Source organism: Aotus nancymaae, unplaced genomic scaffold, assembly GCF_030222135.1.
Source record: "Aotus nancymaae isolate 86718 unplaced genomic scaffold, 86718_ANA_hifiasm-v0.15.2.pri h1tg000044l, whole genome shotgun sequence".
NCBI classification, from domain to species: domain Eukaryota; kingdom Metazoa; phylum Chordata; class Mammalia; order Primates; family Aotidae; genus Aotus; species Aotus nancymaae.
In genome coordinates, this window is record NW_026988458.1 from 3,135,836 (window position 1) to 3,155,758 (window position 19,923).

At 42.9% G+C, this 19,923-nt stretch overlaps 1 protein-coding gene across 3 annotated transcripts in view; it reads right to left on the reverse strand.

Annotated features, from left to right (window-relative positions):
- The window catches only part of ARHGEF7 (Rho guanine nucleotide exchange factor 7), a 183,681-nt gene that overhangs the window by 142,066 nt on the left and 21,692 nt on the right, over positions 1–19,923 (reverse strand). For 2 of the 3 annotated variants that reach the window (XM_021667882.2, XM_021667879.2), the window contains exon 2: positions 6,655–6,741. In XM_021667882.2, coding sequence (XP_021523557.1) covers positions 6,655–6,741 — 87 coding nt within the window. Of the gene's footprint in view, positions 1–6,654; positions 6,742–6,923; positions 7,002–19,923 lie in introns of those variants that run through there. The other variant, XM_021667886.2, reaches the window with a different exon arrangement.

Genomic DNA, 19,923 nt, shown 5'->3' on the forward strand with positions numbered 1-19,923 from the left:
CAAAATTCTAATGGTATTCTTCACAGAAACAGAAAAACAATCCTGAAATTCACATGGAATCACAAAAAAAAAAAAAAAAAGCTAAAGCAATTTTGAGTAAAAAGAACAAAGCTGGAGGCATCACACTACCTTATTTCAAAGTGTATTACCAAGCTATAGTAGCCAAAACGGCATGACACTAGCATAAAAGCAGACACACAGACCAACAGAACAGAAGAGAGAGCTGAGAATTAAACTCACGGAATACAGTCAACAGATCTCTGACAAAAGTGCCAAGAACGCCCAATGGGGAAAGGACAGTCTTCAACACACGGTGCTGGAAAAACTGGATATCTACATGCAAAAGAATTAAATTGGAACTTAGTCTCACATCACATACAAAAATCAACGCGAAATGGACTAAAAACTTAATCTAAGATCTGAAACTATGAAACTACTAGAAGTAAGCACCATGGAAAGCTCCATGACATTGGTCTGGGCAATGATTTCTTGGCTATGACCCCAAAAGCACAGAAAACAAAGGCAAAAATAGACAAACGAGATTTCATCAAACTGAAAGGCTTATGCACAGCAAAGGAAACAACAGAATGAAGATGCAAGTCACAAAATGGACAAGTATTTGCAAACCATACATCTGATATGAAGTTAATACACAAAATATATAAAAAAATCAGTAACCAAAAAGAAAATCTGATTAAAGAATGATGAGCAACAGAACTGAACAGACATTTCTCAAAAGACATACAAATGGCCTATAGATTAGAAAATGCCCAACATCACTAATCATCAGATAAGTGCACATTAAAATCATGACAGCATCTCACACCTATAGAACGGCTTAGAATGGCCATTATCAAAAAGATGAAACCACCAACGGGTGTTGGCAAGGATGTGGAGAAAAGATAAGCCTTGCACATTGTTGGTGGGAATGTAAATTCATAAAGTCATTCTGGAAAACAGTATGGAGATTCCTCAAAATCTAAAAACAGAATTATCATATGATCCAGCAATCCCACTACTGAGTACACAAAGAAACTAAAATCAGTATGTTGAAGAGATGGCTGCATTCCCATTTTCATGGCAGCACAATTCACAACAGCCAAGACATAAAACCAACTTGAGCATCCACTGAAAGATGAGAGAATAAAGAAAATGTGAGACATAGACACAATAGAATATTATGCAGACTTTTTAAAAAACGAAATACTGTTATTTGCAACAACAGTGAATGAATCTGGAGGACAATATGCTAAGAGAAAGCAGGGCACAGAAAGACAAATACTACATGATCTCACCTATATGAGAAGTTTAAAAAAGCTGAACTCACAGAAGCAGAGAATACCAGTTACCAGATGCTGAGGGACTTGGGAATGAGGGAACAGGAAGGAGCTAGATAGGGAAAGGGAAGATGTTAGTTAAAGGGCACAAAATTTCAGTTGGACAGGAGGAATAAATTTTAGTGATCTATTGTACAGCAGGTGACTAGTTATAAGAAATATGTGAGGTAATGGAGATGTTCATTCCCTTGACTTCAATCATTCCACAATGCATTCATGTATCATAATCTTGCACTCCATGATTAGTTGTCAATTTAAAAACAAAATATAAGAATTAAAGAAAAGAAACTGGATGTGAGGCAAGCTTTATGTGACTACTGATCTACATTTCATGCTCTGTTGATCTCAGAGACCAAAAAACCAACCAAAAATTTCCAAGGGTGAGGATGAGAAAAGAGCAGATTTCGGTTCTGAACCACCTGGGCCTTTGGATGATTTCCACTTTTCCAGAAGAATAGTTAAATAAATGAACAGCAACTGTGAAACCTGCAGATAATTTTAGTATTAGTTGGTGTGCCAAGGAGCTGGAAAGATCAATTATTCATATATTAGGGTTTCCATCCCTATCATGTCAAACATAACTATTCCAGAAATGGTCTATGAGAAGAAAGAGCTGTCTGTGGTTTGCTTACACTTGACAAACTGGCTTTATTCCCTCTTGGCAAATACGAGAACAGGCTCACCCAGTTTCATCTGAAATGTTTTGTTTTCCTTTCAAGCAGTGATGGTAACACTGTATGTGAGTTCACAGTCAACTGTTAACCAATAAAGCCTCATAAATATCAAACTATCTATCAGGATTACACTTTTCAATTATGTATGAATATAACTAAATATTGAGAATAAACATCTTTCTTTTAAACAGAACTAAGTCAAAATCCATAGCTTTATTATAGTAATAATATTGTTTCTAATATTCCTGAAACCACGTCATTAACGTGAGCTTAATGATGTACCATTTAAACAACTGGAATCTTACATCAACTTTCAGCTCTTGAAATAAAAAAGTGGTAAACATGTTACAGGTGTGATGGCTGTAACCAGACACAGCTTTCTCCTAGAAACATAAAATCTGCTTTTGCCAGTTACATTTCATCTGCTTCCATAGTTGTCAGATACCTAATCAGATAATGTTGTATTGGGTAGGAGTATCTTGGAAGCTAATTCATCGTGATCTACTGAGTGAACAAACAAGCATGTGCACACACAGGCACACACATACACACCCTACAATAGCTACAAGACTTGAATCAGAATTCCACATTAACATCGCAGAAAACTGGAAACAAAAATCACTCTTAATTTCTCCATGGCTATTTAAGAAAGTGCAAAGAAATGTCCTATCACTTGCTTGGTTTACTAACTTTGATAGTAAGGTCAGGTATAACCTTACGTGAAATTCTACAAACATCATCATTATTCTTTTTTTTTTTTTTTTTTTTTTTGAGATGGAGTTTTGCTCTGTTGTCCAGGCTGGAGGGCAGTGGTGCCATTAGCAGAGATGGGGTTTCACCATGTTGGCCAGGCTGCTCTCAAACTCCCGACCTCAGGTGATCCCCCAGCCTCGGCCTCCCAAAGTGCTAGGATCACAGGTATGAGCCACTGCACCCAGCCATCATCATCATTATTCTTATTAATAATTATTATTTCAGTTGCTTTTGAGACACAAATATAGAGAAATTGTGTGCCCAGGTTTTTTTGTGCCCTAAGAGGAAAAAAAATTTTTAAGCATGCCAAGTAAAAAAGTTATAACAAAATGAAGTCATCCAAGTTGCGCTGCTTTCCAACACTAAATTTTTTTTATTTTCCAAATATAAAAGTTTTCCAACTAAAGCCTAGTGCTTCTCAAAGTTTACCAATAAATGCAATTCACACAATATTCCTTTAAAATCAATTTATAAAAATATTTTCATAATCAGAACAATTGACGGATATCTGATTTTCTACAGGTAATTAAGGACAGCATGCAACAAAATAGCTGATATATTAACCTAGTTCCTTTTCCCCTTTAACAAATCTTAGCAAAACTTAAACTGACAGTAAGTAAGAAAGTATATAACCAAAAACAATCTGTTACAAACACAATTTAGTCTAACCCCTGGAAGAAAAGCACCTTGACATTTATAACTACACAACAAAAGGCTGGGCAGGCCCAGTGCCTCACACCTGTAATCCCGGCACTCTGCGAGGCCGAGGAGGGTGGACCACAAGGTCAAGAGATTGAGAACATCCTGACCAACATGTGAAACCCTCCCTGTCTCTATTAAAAATACAAAAATTAGCTGGGCATGGTGACACGCACCTGTAGTCCCAGCTACTCAGGAGGCAGAGGCAAGAGGATCGCTTGAACCCGGGAGGCAGAAGTTGCAGTAAGCCGCGATCTCACCACTGCACTCCAGCCTGGCAACAGAGTGAGACTCTGTCTCAAAAAAAAAAAAAAAAAAAAACTATAGAATGAAAGCTAATCTAGAATTTAAGCTATCAGTTTTCAGTTTTGTGTCTGTAATTTCAAAACATTTCTTATCCATTTCCCTCTTTCAGAATTTTGTGAAAATTAAATGTGTAAATCCTAGAACACATTTCACAAGTGCAAGGCTCGTCCCTCCTCACTCGCTAAACAATTCTCAAACACCGGGAAACTGCTGCGATGTGGCCCACATGGGACATGACCAAGTCCTTTGGGGCCCAGCCCTGTCCCTTCACACCACCTTACAAGGCTGGAAGCCAGAGCTGGATGCACACCATACAGAATGACTTCTTAGGGCAACTTCCCAAAAAGCACAATGACTGATTTATCAAGTTTTTCATGTGCTATTTTCCTATTTTTGTTTTTATTATCTCCTAGGTAATTGCAAGTGTGACTCATACTAAGCTTGAAGAATACTAACATTTGCCTCTTGTTTAAATTCACTGGAAGAGATATTTACTCTTTAAAAATAGCACAAAGTAAGTCAAAACTAATTTTTTTTTTCTTTAAAATGAAACACTTGCTATCAACTACAACTTCAAGCTCATTCTATGAGTAACAAATATTTACTGAAAGCCTGTTATGTGCCAAGCACTGTTCTAGGTGCTTAGCATATGTTAGTGAAAACTGTCTTCCAGAGAACCTTTAAATAAACTCTTAATTATAAAAAAAGTTACTATATGAAATGTCAAGAGCAACCTTTGTAAAACTAAAAACAATAAATTTTTGTTGTTGTTGTTGTTGTTGTTGAGATGGAGTCTTGCTCTGTCACCCAGGCTGGAGTGCAGTGGTGCAATCTTAGCTCACTGCAACCTCCACCTCTGGGGTTCAAGCGATTCTACCACCTCAGCCTCCCGAGTAGCTGGGACTACAGGTGAGCGCTACATGCCGGGCTACATGCCGGGCTATTTGTTTTTTGTTTTTTTGTAGAGACAGGGTTTCACCATGTTGGCCAGCCTGGTTTCAAACTCCTGACCTCATGTGATCTGTCCCCCTCAGCCTCCCAAAGTGCTGGAATTACAGGTGTAAGCCACTGTGCTGGCCTCAATTTACTTTAAAACAAAACTTTCTTAAAAAGGCTTACACTAAAGTCAGATAACCTAAATGTGCAAATTGAGTTTCAAAAGTATGGTAGTATAACCAAAACTCAGTAGTTTCAAGAGGACAGGATAATATAACAAAATCCCACAACGAAGGCCAAGAAAAAGTAAAACTTGCCACTAGCAAGGCATATTACCATAGCCAATAAGGCAGCTGGATTACAAAACGACAAAGCTGATACAACAAACAGAAAGACTATTGAAACAACGTCTTTTTCCCCTTTCAAAGAGCCCTAAGTTTCTTGGAATCTCCCCTAGTACTTCCACTTTTGTGTAATAATTTCCTCACGAACATGAAATATTAACAATAAATTTCTTTGTGTTTACAATCATTAACACCACCACTAATACTTTAATCTATGAATTACTACATGTCTAATTTCAATTAAATGAGCCTTCCATGTAACCTGCCCTCACATACTTCTAGGTTTTCCGAGAAACCTGTAACAAGAGACTATACTTCAGGAAGAGAAACCTATATAGCAAGAGACTATACTTCGGGAAGAGAAACCTCAATTGGGTTATCCTATGTAACAGGTTTTACAAAGATGCTTTCATACACAGGTGTCCCATTTTATCAGCAGGGAATTGGTTCCAGGATCCCCGTGGACACCAAAACCCTCAGATGCTCAAGTGTTTTATATAAAATGGCATAGTCTCGTAAACATTAAATCATCTCTAGGTTACATACACTACCTAGTACATTATAAATGCTACGTAAATAATCGTTATACTGTATTGGTTTTTTTTTAATTAGTTTCCCCTCCTCCAATATTTTCAATCCAAGGTTGGCTGAATACAAGGATGGGTAACCTGGGATACGACGGGCCAACTGTACTCTCATCTGGGAGCTTGATAATGCCCATCTCAGTTTACAGATAAGAAAACTAAGGTTAAGAGTGACAAAGTGACAAAGTAGCAACATAAAAGGCAGGACTTAAGTACAGGACTGACTGCAACCACTTAAGCAGATCCCAAGAAAAGCAAAGCTAGATTTCTGTATTTAAAGTGCCACCCCAAGTGTAGGAAGAATCACAATAGTAAAATAAAATGAGAGTTAAATTCCCAGAAACTGCCACTGAAAGAATGGAACGACAATGTTTAGACAAGTGATAACATTTTGCTACAGGGAATCGAGACCCCGCCCAGTACGTTCCCCGAAAGCATGTTTTCTAAACCTCAGATACTGGTTAATGTGAATTCTCTAACCTAAACATTAAGTTGGGGGTACAAAAAAACCACCGAATTTCTGGTCTCAGAAAGAAAAAGCAGAGAAAGCAGTGCGGCTGGGAGAAGCGGGCGGAGGGTTGGCCCATTTTATTTCCGCACGACTTTGCCTGATCACCTGCTGAGGATTCTAAGGCCTGATCCAGACCTACATGGGAGCCCTGGATGACAATCCCTAAAAGCAGAGTTCAGGCTGAGGCAGGTGCCAAGAAATCGGTTCACACCCCTGACAAATGGTCACCTGCACCACGAGCGACCAGAACCACTCTTCCTCACCGGAGCGAGGGCAAGGTCTGGGGTTCCACACGCGGACTCCACCCTGCCCTGGGGGAGGCCCGCGCGCCGCCTCCTCCCGGCCGTTACCCGGACCCGCAACGCCCCGCTCCACACATCCCGAACCCCCGAGCGGCCGGGGAGGGTGGGACCCGGGTGCGGAGGAGATGTCGGGCCGGAGCGGGCCCCCACCCCCGGTCCAACCCTGTCTTCCCGGCCCCTCCCTCTGCCCGCGGCCGCCCGCGCTCACCTCCAGGCGCAGGGAGGCCCCGCAGCCGCGCAGGAACTCGCGGATGTTGCTCAGGCACTCGCTCTCGCTCCGGGGCTCCGGGTAGACCTGCAACACAGAGCACAAGCGCTGAGCCCCGTGGCCGGCGGCGGGGAAGCCGCGCACAAGGCCGAGCGACGCCCACAGCGCGCGCTCCCAACACAGCGGGCGACGCTGGCGGGGACCCCCGACGGCCTGGAGCGAGCCCGCCGCCCCCGACGCCGACCCGCTTGGCCGCTGCTTCTCCTCACCCTTTTTTCTTCCTCCTGGGCTGCACCAATCTCTGCCCCTTCCCGCACCAGGAAGTCAGCCTCGGTGCCGGAAGTGACGTCTTCAGACCGCGCCCCCGCCGGCCAGCGCGGGACGTCTTCCGGCTGGCGCCGGGTCTTCTTCCCCGCGGATGGAGCCCCTGCCGCTTACCCGGCGGCTTCGGAGTACGCGCCTGCCAGTCGGCCATACGCGCGGCCACCGCCGCCTCCTCCTGCCCAGTCTTCGGCCTCGGCCCCGGCCCCGCGGACGGAGCCGACTAGGCCCGACCCCGCGGGCGGCCGCCTCCCTGTGTCAGGTTCTTGGCCTCGCCCCTCCGGCACAGCGCACCCGCTCGGCCCCGCGCGCAGATGCCGCCGCCTCTCGGCGCCTGGTCCTCTGCCTTTCCCGACGCAGCCCGGCCCAGAGAGGCCCCGTAGAACTCGGATGGCTTGAGTAACCCCTGATTGTTGGAAGAGAACCTGGGATTTCTTCCCTTCTTTCAAGCCAAGGCTCATGGAGAGAGCAGTTATTATTCTAATGCGATGACTTAAAATAAGCAACATAAATTATGCTTGTTGGGATTAAGGTGCAGTGGTTTCTTTTTCCAAATATAAGCCCCGTGCTTCATGAATGATTAGCCGAAATAGACAGCTAACATGAAAGCCAGTAAGTCAGCAGAGAAGAAATTGTATCCTATGGAGCCTCCACCACAAATGAGGAGCGCAGGAAGCTGCCTATGGACTGCCTGGTGCTTTAGTCCAAGGTAGAATTTGGAGAGCCACCAGCAACACGTGTAAGGTGTTTGGACCTTACCCACAGCAAGAAACTAAGGAAACCGGGAACGGTACCGATTACTAGAAAGTTGTAAGAAGCCTGAGGCATACGAAAAGTTTTGTTTTTTTAACTCTAAGGATTATTTTACTGTAAGAAAATTTCTGCTCCAAACTATTGTTGGAACATTTAATAAATTTCTGTTCCAAACTATTGTTGGAAGACATTGTTGACATTTAAACCAATGCATCATCTAGAAGTCTAGCATTTGAGAACATTAAAGGCATTTTTGTCCTTCTGTACTGGAGGAGAAAAATCACATTTCACCAGGCTACTCTCAGGAATACTGTGGTTTCATTTCATGGTGCTCAGGTGTTTTAAAATTATACATCAAAACCAAGTGTTCAGAAATGCCAAAAGGGATGAAATGAGGCTTTTTTCTTTCTACAGTTGAAAAATTCCTACAACCAAGTGCTGACATGTTTCCATCAAAATTGAACATTTTTTCAGTGGAATGGCAAAAGCAAAGCTACCTCCCAATCCATTTTTCTCTTCGCTTCAAAATAATTTTCAAGTTATGTATCACATATCTAGGCAATACCTAAATTTTTTCTTCTTAGTGTTAAATAGTTGCAGGGGATGTAATTTCTGCCATTCTGATGACATTTTTAAATTAAACTGTTGCATCCTTTATAAAAATCATATCCAGTAGAATCTAAATATAATAGGAACATAATACCCATTTCTCCATCTAAAAAGTTTCCGAACAAGTCAGACATTAAATCTTTCTCCTTTAACTCATTTCCATTCCACTTCACCCAAAAAGTTGTATCCTCATATAATCTATGCTTGAAACAAACTATCTTTGTTGACAAGTGACCTCTACAAATGTAGTCAATCATCATTCAAAGAGTCTATGAACTCAGCTACTTGCTAAAAAGTATGTGTAACCAAAAATCAATACTAGAAGCACTTTCAGTCATATATGGACACATGCAGAACAGTGAAAACTTTGGATCACCTTGTATATATTTTCCCAGCTGAGCTTGAACAAGGCCATGCTCTGCCTTCTTGTTTTAGTTCTTAGCGTGTAAACATATGTCCTTCTCAGTCTACTTAGTGTCACATTTTTCAGACTTCTGTGCTTTCCCATATTGATTTCTCTGTTTCAAATGGCCCCCAAGCGTAGTGCTGAAATGCTGGCTAATGTCCCTAATCACAAGAAGGCTGTGATGTGTCATGTGTTAGATAAGCTTCGTTCGGGCATGAGTTTTAGTGCCGTTGGCGATGAGTTCAATGTTAATGAATCAACAGTATGGTACATCCACAAAAAGGAAGTGGGGATCCACGGATCTGTACATGAGGCTGCTCCAGAAAGTGCTAAAGTGACATCTATAGTGCGTGATGAAGCTATGGAAAAGATGGAAAAGCAGCTAAATTTGTAGATTCATGAGATGACAATCAATTAAAAAAAAGTGTAGTGGACAGTGTTATGAGGCTGAAAGCCAAAGAAATTTACAGCCATGTTACCCAAGGTCAGGAAAATGTTAAACCCTTCTCAGCTGGTCCAGGCTGGCTGGCACATTTCAAAAGGCAGTACAGCATGAAATCAAATTTTAAACTTGCAGGCAAGGCAGGTTCTACAGATAAGGAGGCTGTGGAAGAATTTTTAAAATGCCTGCTAAGTGTTATACATGAAAAGGGTTATGTTGAAGAGCAGGTTTTCAATGCTGATGAGACTGGCTTGTTTTATAAAAATGTTGGCAAACAAACCCATGTAATGCAAATGGCCATGCAAGCCCCTGGCTTTAAAGCATTCAGAGACCATGCAACCTTGCTATTGTGCACCAACACCAAGGGTGACTTTAAGTGCAAACCTCTAACGGTGTACAGAGCCCAAAACCCACAGCGCTTAGAGGGACAAACCTGAACTGTGTGCCAGTCCGTCGGAGGTGGAACAGAAAAGCATGGATGGCATCTGAAATATTCTGGGATTGGTTCCACCACTGCTTCATTCCAGAAGTTGAACAGTATCTCCAGGGCAAAAAGCTTGCTTTCTGGGTCTTACTAATTTTGGATAATGAATGCCCCAGTTCATTTCCATGAAGAACATGAAAATGCTCATCCCAACATAGAAGTTTTTTTCATGCCCCCAATACTACATCTCACATCTAGCCCCTCAATCAGGGCATAAAACTTTCAAGGCACACTACACGAGGGAACTCTATAGTAAAGCTTGTGAGGTTCTTGACACCAATGAAGAAGCCACCATGATAGACTACTGGAAATCACTCACTGTATGCAATGTTATTGATTATGTTGGCACAGCCTGGGACAGCATCAAGCAGGTTATTATCAATAACTGCTGGAAAAACGTTTTGCCAGACTGTGAAAACTTCAAGGCTTTGACAGAGTTACAGAAAATATTTTTTAAAATGTCAAAAACATAATGCATATTGCACGGTAAATAAGTGGAGAAGGTTTCAGCAACATGAAGAAAGAAGACATGGAGGAAATTTTGTTCGAGAAGACAGTAGAAACCACAAAGATTGGGATGAGATGGCAAAACATGGCAGCAAAGTCAGCAATGAAAGTCACCCTAAGACTCCAAGAATTGTCCCTCTCACAGTGGCCAAAATATCCAAATGGAATTCTGCCTTGGAAAAAAGTTTCAATGACATGGAAGAATATGACCCTGTGCTTGAACACAGCCTCACATTTTAGCACCTCACTTCCACTGCATTTATCCCTTATTCTGATATGCTTAAAGATTTGAGGCGAAAAGCCAGGCAGACGAGGCTGAACCAATTTTTTTAGCCAGTTTGAGAGAGAGTTGCCAACACCATCAACAAGCTGCAAAACACAAACTCCTAAGGTAGCTCTGCCAAATCACAACGTGCTGCCCTTATTGACATCTTCCTCTTGTGCAGAGTAAGTTCCATCAGCCTCTGATTTTCATAGGGCAAGCTAAGATAGATAGGGTAAACCACAGTGCACTGACCATCACACATCCTGCAGCTCCATCCACAGTAAGGTTTTAGGTAGTGTGTTTATAAAACTTTAAATGCTCACTCTTAATGCTTTTTTCAGGACTTTATTTGTTATTACTGTACTATACAGTATAAAGTATGTTCACAGTACTCTATGTGAGTGAGTACTGTATATGTGTACTGTGTGCATGTATGTACTTACGACTGAGAATTGAACTAGTACCATCAGAGGAGTTCATAATGCTGTAACTGAAACACAGTGTTTTATTATAAAGAAATACTGCATATAATTAATGAATTGTAAGAAACATATTAAAGAAGCTATCTTCAAACAAAAATACACATAAAACAAGGTTATATATTGACTGGTTGGCAAAATGTTATGGCCGAAGTCTTAAAGGATCCTAACCCTCTATTCCTCCTAGGAGCAGTGTTGCATTTCTCAGTAATTCGATGATCAAGGTAACTTTCTAGAACATAACTACCACAAATAATGGTAATTGACTCTACCTTTAAGAATATTAAACCGTAAGAATTTAATTGCTCTGATTTTTTTTCTGAACTGAGTTAACACAACTATTATGAGTACACAAATGATGGAAACAGTATGTTACAGTTTTTTTTAATTACATATAAAAAGCAAAATTTTATCTGGAAGTGTATTTCTTTTTTCTTTTTCTTTTTTTTCAGAGATGGTGGTCCACTATGTTGCCCAGGATGGTCTTGAACTCCTGGGCTCAAGCAATCCACCCACCTCAGCCTCCCAAAGTACTGGGCTTACAGGCGTGAGCCACCACACCCAGCCAGAAATGAATTTTTTTAATGAAATGGATGGGACTTCTTTTGTTTGTTAGTTTGTTCATTTGCCCATGAATGACTATCACTTTTTGTGAGGTATGGCCTAGCATCACTTCTTTTCCTATCTTGGGGGATTTTTATGCAAACCCTGAAAAACTTTGTTCACAAAAATAAATACATGAAAATGGAAGGAGTTTTGTTATGATATAACTTAACTCTTTGAAGCCTTCTGAGTTACATAGCCAAAGTCCAGATATGGTCTATCATAAGTTAAAAATGTTTTAAATCAGGCTGGGCGCGGTGGCTCACGCCTGTAATCCCAGCACTTTGGGAGGCTGAGGCGGGTGGATCACGAGGTCAAGAGATTGAGACCATCCTGGTCAACATGGTGAAACCCTGTCTCTACTAAAAATACAAAAAAAAAAAAAATTAGCTGGGCATGGTGGCGAGTGCCTGTAATCCCAGCTACTCAGGAGGCTGAGGCAGGAGAATTGCCTGAACCCAGGAGGCGGAGGTTGCGGTGAGCCAAGATCGCGCCATTGCACTCCAGCCTGGGTAACAAGAGAGAAACTCCGTCTCAAAAAAAAAAAAAAAAAGTTTTAAATCATTTATTAACAACTTGATTAGGTCTCCTTTGATTTTCGTGAAAGCTAAGACATGGAAACCCCTGAGTTGCGAAATTCCAGTCGTTAAAGTCATTGACTTCTTAACACCATGAATACTTCTAATTGTCCCTTTGTTACATAGCCTGGAAGTTTTCCATCTTGCAGCAGTGCACCTCAGGAAGATGACAGCTGAAAAGTCTGCCTTTCTGTATGAAGTGGGAGGATGGCCATTATGAGAGTGGAGATGGGGTGGCCAAGCCAGCTTCATGTCTTCCATTGCTTCAGGCGCCTTCCAAGGCTAGTCAGTTTTAGGTGAGTGCGTATGTAAGTTGAGGGTCTGGAAATGGATTCCCTTAAAACCATCCTGTGCCTGCAAATCCCTTGGAAAATATTTCTGTACATGTACATGGGTACTGGTAGCAAGCTAGGTCTAAATACACTGTACCTAAAACATACCTCTTTGGAAAACTGTAATGTCAAAGAGTCAAAACTTGGCTGTGTAACAAATACGTTGTGTCACATTCGACAAGTCACTTGACCCCCTTGGATCTATGCCCTTGTCCCTGATTTAAGGCTAACACCTTTTTGCATAGAGCAGCTGAGAGGAGGAAATGGGTAATAAATTAATCCAGCAATATTGGGCTTAGACTCCACGGTAGATGATAGCGTAAGCACTGTGAATCCTAAGAGTGAAACCAGGAACTGCCCTCAGTGAAGCACAGAAGCTTGCACACAGCATGGCAAGTGTGGCCACACAGATGCAGACTCAGCACCACAGAAGCACGGCAGAGGGAAACCTAAATTCTGCAGAGATAGGGCAGGGCCAGAGGCTTAAACAGCTTGAGAGGTGACCTCTGAGTTGGGCCTGGAAGGGTGAAGAGGCAGATGGAACCACGTCTCAAAGGTATGTCATTTTAGCAGTCCAGGGTGTTCTCAAGGATGGCGAAGGAAGGGCATCTGAGATCATGGGTGAAACTGCGGTGGAAAAATATGTTTGGAATATTATGATACAAACAAGATGGTTGAAAGTCCCTTTAATATTTCGCTAAAGAAGCTATAGGAATGAATCGTCAGTGAGCACGTGAAAAAGTGTTCAACCTCTTTAGTCATTAGGGAAATGCAAATTAAAACCGCAGATAACACCGCATCCCCCCAGAATGGATCAGTGGAAAGGGCTAACAATATATCAAGTGTTGGCAACAATGTAAAGTAATTGGAATTCCCAGACACTACTGGGAGTGTAAATGGTATGCTTGGAAAACTGGCAGTTTCCTGCAAAGTTCAACATACATCTATCCTAAGACCAGCAATTCCTTTCCTAGGTATTTACCCAAGAGAGATGAAAGCACAGGTCCACTGAAAGCCACGTACAACGATGTTCAGAGCTTTATTTACAATCACCAAAGACTTCACAATTCAAAGGGGTAGGGGGTCTCGTTTTTCAAGTAGTCTCTAGGAATATTCGGAAAACTCAGGCCTCAAATGACCAGCAACTCTGTCCAGTTCACTTTTTAGAAGTCCTGTGCCAAATTATCCACTGTAATAAACTCCAGGCTTTTCCATCAAGAACTCTAACCAGGCAGAGGCATAGACAGTCCCAGAAGCATCATAATTTTCCTTCAAAATACAGCTTTTGTACTTAATATTTGATAAGTGGTGTGTATCATGAAAATTTGCTACAAATTAATCACAAAGCAGCATTAAGGTCAGACTCCAGAAGCATCCACAGCTATCCAGTTTTCATCTCAGCTCCCTACCAACTACTCAGGTCAGAAACAATCATCTCTACCCTCAACCAAAGCAAAGAGCTGAATGAGATAGCTGCCACCACTCAGAATTTAAAGACTCTCAGACTGTGAAAGAGTGATTTTAAAAAAACACTAGGGAAGGAAGAACAGGCAGTATCAACAAGGCAAATAATTAAATAGGTTCAATGTTACCTCAACAATTAAGACCAACAGTAGAAAACAGTCACATCTGGAAAGTATTTAGCTCCCCAGGGAGATTCTGATTCTGCGTAGGTCTGAAGTACAGCCCAGGAGCCTAGTGTTAGTGTGCACGTGTTTAAAGTCTTCATCTGATTCTGATTTTCAGCCAGGTTTGGGAACCACTGGTATGGTATAGCTCAGTGTTTCTTAAACATCTACGTGGATCAGAATCACCTGGAGTAACATAGATTCTGTAGGTGGGCAGAACTCAACGGTTTGGATTTCTGACAAGTTCCCTGGAGATGTTGATGGTTCCAGGACCATACTTGGAGAACCTAGTGTATATGTAGAGTGAATCTAGAAGTGTTCTGTTTTTTCCCACTTGGAGAATCATTCAGACTCCCAACCACAGAGCGAAGGTCACCCCAGGTCTTTGCCATCAACAACCTCATCACCCCAGCTACGAAAGATTACTTCCTTCTCTGAAGGCATATGGTTCTGTCCACAGCTAGACCAGCAACATAGCTGGACCTGCTCGTGCACATCTTATCTCCCTCATTAAAGATAAGCTCCCTAACTGCAGGGCCCACAGATATCTCACATTAAATAGCAACTGTGCACTAAATGACCTAACCCACTTAGGTCACCAGATTCACTCATCACAGAGCGAGTGAAAGAAAGAAACTTAATAAAGGTTCATAGAAAACATTTGAGGTAATTCTGGTATTTTACAGATGAGAAAACAGGGCCTCAGAGAGCTGAAATGACCGGTCCAAAACTGCACAGCCTGTGTGTTTCACTGACCTCTGAGGACTGTACTGACCTCTGAGGACTGCATCAACCAGGCTTCCCTGCTCTCTGGCTTCTGGTAGGGGTGAGCCAACAGGGGACCCTGGCAGGAAGCAGGGGCCTAGGGCGGTAAACGCTGGAGCTGGTTCACAGGGGACCGTGTGGGTCTCACCCCGTCATGCTGGTGCCTTGAAAACCTGGTGGAAGTACTTAACGGCACAGAAATCAGCAGTACACGTCGGGGCCCCCATGGCAGACAGCCAGGTGTGAAACATTTACCAACATACCACTGGTGGAAGACCGTGGCTCCTGTCAGGCAGCCTCTCCTGTAGCTACAGGTCTCACTGGCTGGAGTAACCATGCTTCCCCTGACCTTTCCCTTCGGGACCAGGGAGAGTGGATGACTTTTCAGGGCGCTTCTGCATCTCTTGTGGGCTGTCCTTATTCCCGCACTCCCTTCATGAATAGTCTCATCAACCACCTCTGGTTAGCATGCCATCTATCTGTTTTCTGCCTGGCCCCTAACCTGGAGAACTGCCTGGTGGCATCTAAAATTGGAACACAGGGTAATAGCAAATGATTGGAAACAATCTAGAGGACAGATTAAATGAATTCTAATGCTTCCACAGACTATTGCCATTACCATACAGCCTTTAAAAAAGAGGCCGCTCTATATCCTCATATGTTACCATCTCCAAGTTATGTCTGGAGGGGTAGGGAACATGGGGAACAGTGTGGATACTATCTACCTTTTGTGTTTTTTTAAAAAAAGCAAGAAGAAAATGTATGTAGGTGTTTAGAAACGCAGGGAGCCATCTCTGCAAGCATGTGCCAGACACTTAACAAGGGTTCCCCACAGGGAGACGGAGTTGGGCACGGAGGACAGGGGAACGAGGGAAATTTGCTTTTCACTCTCTACTTACTGTACCCTTTGAATGTTGTCCCATGCGCAAGTATTATTAAATACATTAGAGAAGACGGCGGTGACCATTCCCAATCTATTATCCTCCCCTCAAGCCAGCGTGACTACCCTGTTAGAAAACAGTCCTCGGACAGCTGGGCTGCCAGTGTGCTGGGGTCTCTGTAGGGCAGATCTCCACCACGACATGCCAAGAGGCAGTGGTAAGTTTTAGATCCTAAGTTCACCTTCTAAAAGTCTGCTTAGCATTCAGTGGTTCATCCAATCTTTAATCACATGGTAGTCGCTGCTTTATTCTAATTAAACTGCCGCTGTCTTCTGATCAGGAATTATGCTCTTCCACAGCTCTCTGGGCTCGATCCACAGTCAATAATGTTAAATGGAGTGAGAATGTAGGTCAGTGGAGCTAACTTGGAAGTCTCCAGGACAACTCTTCTTCCAAATCCATGGGAAAACATGAAGCAACAGGCAGAAATCTCAAGGATTTGACTGTTAAATACCAGATAAGTAAGCTACTCCCCAAAACTCTTTAGCATAATAAGCAAGTCGTTTACTGGAAGAAATTTAAACCTTAAATAAAGCATGTTTCTCTTTTGCATTCCTTCTTCAACAAATCCCAAAGCCCAACTCTAAATGAAATGCTGCAGCCATCTGGGAATTGTCTCCACGAGTATGGAACTGGCCAGATTACAAAGGGTAGTGATAGATACAAGTGTACCAGATCTCCAGTTCCCAACCTAAATTCAGATATGCCAGAGACATGAAATGTCAAAGAGAGACCAGCAAGACTGCAGTGCTTCAACTGACTCACGCATCCCCTGAGGCTTGGTTCTCACAAACTCCAAAAGCACATTTGAAATCCCTCAGAGCTGGTGGCAACGATCCCAAATTCATACCAATGCCAAAAATGGATAACAAAATATTTAAGGAGAAAACTTCATCATATAACTGAGAATACATTTCTCCATTGAGTCGTATTTTGTTCTCCCAGTTGTTAGATGAAAACATGGCAGGTGTATCTGGGCAACAGCACGTGCCCCACCACCCCTCAAGGTCAGGCTGCGGCGATGCAGACCCCCAGGAAGCAAGTGCAGCTGGAATGGGCACAGGTGACATCTCGCCACTTCCATCGGCAGCTGCCATTCCATGTGCACTTGAAGGAGCTGGGAACAAGAAAACTGACAGCAGCACAGACTCATAAGACAACTGGAGTCGAGTCTTGGGGTCGGAGATGGTGCTTTCACCTGTTCACATGGAACAATCGTCTTTTTTCTTTCACCTTCATGCTTGTGACCTAATGGAAACAGACTGTAAATTGTGGCATGGCGCTCTGCGAATTTGGAGCTGCCGATGACTTTCTTATCAGCCGCCTTCGCTCTATTGTTTCTGACTCATTGGCCCGTTCCCTCTCCCACTGAATGCACTTCAGGATGGTTGGTGATTATTTTCATATTGCCCATTGTTAAAGACACCTATGAAGAAGGCTGTGGCCTCTGACGGAAATGTGCTAGTGAATCCAAGGTGGGTACTGGCTGTGTAGTCATTGTCTGGGTGACTTTCTAAACAAGGCAGGGTCATGTCCATCCTCAGCACAGAGCAGTCTGCTCTCTGCTGAGGTCTACTCTCTGCCTCACCGATAACCCGACATCTTACCCTTGACCAAGGCACCTCCGTGAGAACGAGAGCTCCTGTCCCTGCAGTCCCCAGTGCTACTCCACTGTTCACATGGGTGTTCTCAGATGTCTGGGGTTTTTGATGGCGGCCCTGCGTTTGTTTGCCTCCACTACTCAGATTTACTTCTGAAGTCTACCCCTGCTGTCCAGCTCCACACACAGTGAAGCCAGGGGGCAGCAGCGGGAGCTCCGCAGTCGTGCCTGGCCTTGTTCCTGGCCCTTCCCACTCAAGAATCTGTCTTTGGTTCATTCGCTGCCCAAGAAGCCGCATTTAATGCAAGTTCAAGCCTCAGAGCCATCTAAGAGAAGATTGAACCTGACCACCTAGGAAGAAATCTGTTTTCATCCAAATTAACTTGAGGATTTGAAGGCATGCAAAGAGGCAGGCTCATTTTGAAGAGGAGATGGTGAAGCAGGAGGGAACCATTCACTCAGAGGAAGAAAGTGAAATGAGGAGACTGGAAACAGCTGAGGACATCCACAGTTAAACACAGCTCTCTATAAATAGCAGTTGGGCCTGCCCTAGAGAGAGAGTGAGACGGTAGGAAGAGAGGGCAGGAAGCGTTGGCCAAGGACACTTGTAGGCTGTAAAAGCCTCTTGCATGAAAGACAGGCCAGTTGGGACTTTCATATTATCTGTGAGTAATAAAAAGGTGACAAAAAGATCATTATCACCCACAACTCAAGTATCAGCAGTGTGGGCTGAAATAAATAGGGCCATAGCTGTGAACAAGCTGTGTAACAATCTGTACTGGGGAACACATTTTTTAAAAACCGCTTAGAAAAAATGATCTTCATTACTTAAAGAGAAGGCTGCTAATATATACACAAGAATTCCATTTGGTTCATGCTACTATCATTATTTATAATTTGCCTGTGATGTCACTCTGCTCAAAACCGTTAAAAGCTCCCCATTTCACTCAGGAAAAGCCAAAGTCCTTGAGAGAACAAGAAGACAAGCCGCCGACTGGGAGGGGATATTTGCAAAACACATCTAATCAATAACTTGTATTCTGAATATACAAAGAACTCTTAAAACTCATTAAGAAAACAACTCCCTTTTAAAAATGGGCAAAAGATCTGAAAACACCAACAAAGATACACAGATGGTAAATAAGTACATGAAAAGATGTCCAATATCATATGCTATGAAGGAAATGCAAATTAAAACAAGGAGATGCCACTGCACACCTATTAGAATGGCCAAAATGCCCAAGACTGTCAACACCAAATGCTGACAAGCATGTAGAACAGTGGAACTCACACTCATTGCTGGTGCGAAGGCAAAATGGTGCAGCCACAGAAGGCAGCTGCACAGTCCCCAACGAAGCTGAACGGAGGCCGACCACATGATCCAGCAACTGTGCTCCTCGGAGTTATATTCACCCACCCGGAGCTGAAAACCTGTGTCCACACAAAAACCTGCAGGCATTTGCTTATAGCAACTTTCTTCATGATTGCCATTACTTGGAGGCAACCAAGATGTACTTCAGTAGGTGAATGCAGAAAAAACAGTGGTACATCACACAATGGGATTATTCAGTGATAGAAATAAATGGGCTATCAATCCATAAAAAAATATGGAGGAACCTTAAATGCATATTGCTAAGTGACAGAAGCCGATCAGAAAGGCTACAGAATTTGTGGTTCTACCTATATGACATTCTGGAAAATGCAAAACTTTTGGAGCTTCCACACAGCCGAACGCATAGAGGTTCCTGGAGGGGGCGCACCCAGGGAGGGCATGGAAGCTGCGTACCCCTTCCCCCGTAGCCCACACTACATGTCTCTTCATTGCAGCCTTTGCAATATTCTTATAATAAACCAGTAAATGTAAATTTAAAAAAAACTATGGAGACAGTAAAAACATCAACAGTTGCCAGGGGTTGAGGCGAGGGAGGGATGACTAGGCAGAGCATAGAGGACTTCAGGGCAGTGAACCTACTCTGCATGATATTAGAGTGGCTACGTGTCATTATACACTTGTCAAAACCCACAGAACATACAACACAGAGTGAACCCTAATGGAAACTATGGCCTTTAGTTAATAATAAAGTGTCAGTGTCAGCTCATCAGTTGTAACAGGTGCATCGTGCTAATGTAGGGTGTTAGTAGTGGGGGAGAGTGGGTAGGCTGAAAGACGGGCTGTATAGGAACGCTGTACTTTTGGCTCATTCTTCTGGAAACCTAAAACTGCTCTAAAAAATAAGGTCTAGGCTGGACGCGGTGGCTCATGCCTGGACCTTATATGTAATCCCAACATTTTGGGAAGCCAAAGCAGGAGAATCGCTTGAAGCCAGGAGTTCAAGATCAGCCGGGGCAACACAGCAAGACCCTTACTCTACAAAAAATTTAAAAATTAGCTGGGCATGGTGATGCATGCTGTAGTCCCAGCCACTCGGGAGGATCACTGGAACCCACGAGTTCAAGGCTGCAGTGAGCTGTGATCTGCCACTGCACTCCCTCCTGCTCAACAGAACAAGACCCTGTGTCTAAAAAAGCAAAAAAAAAAAAGTTAACAATAAAAGG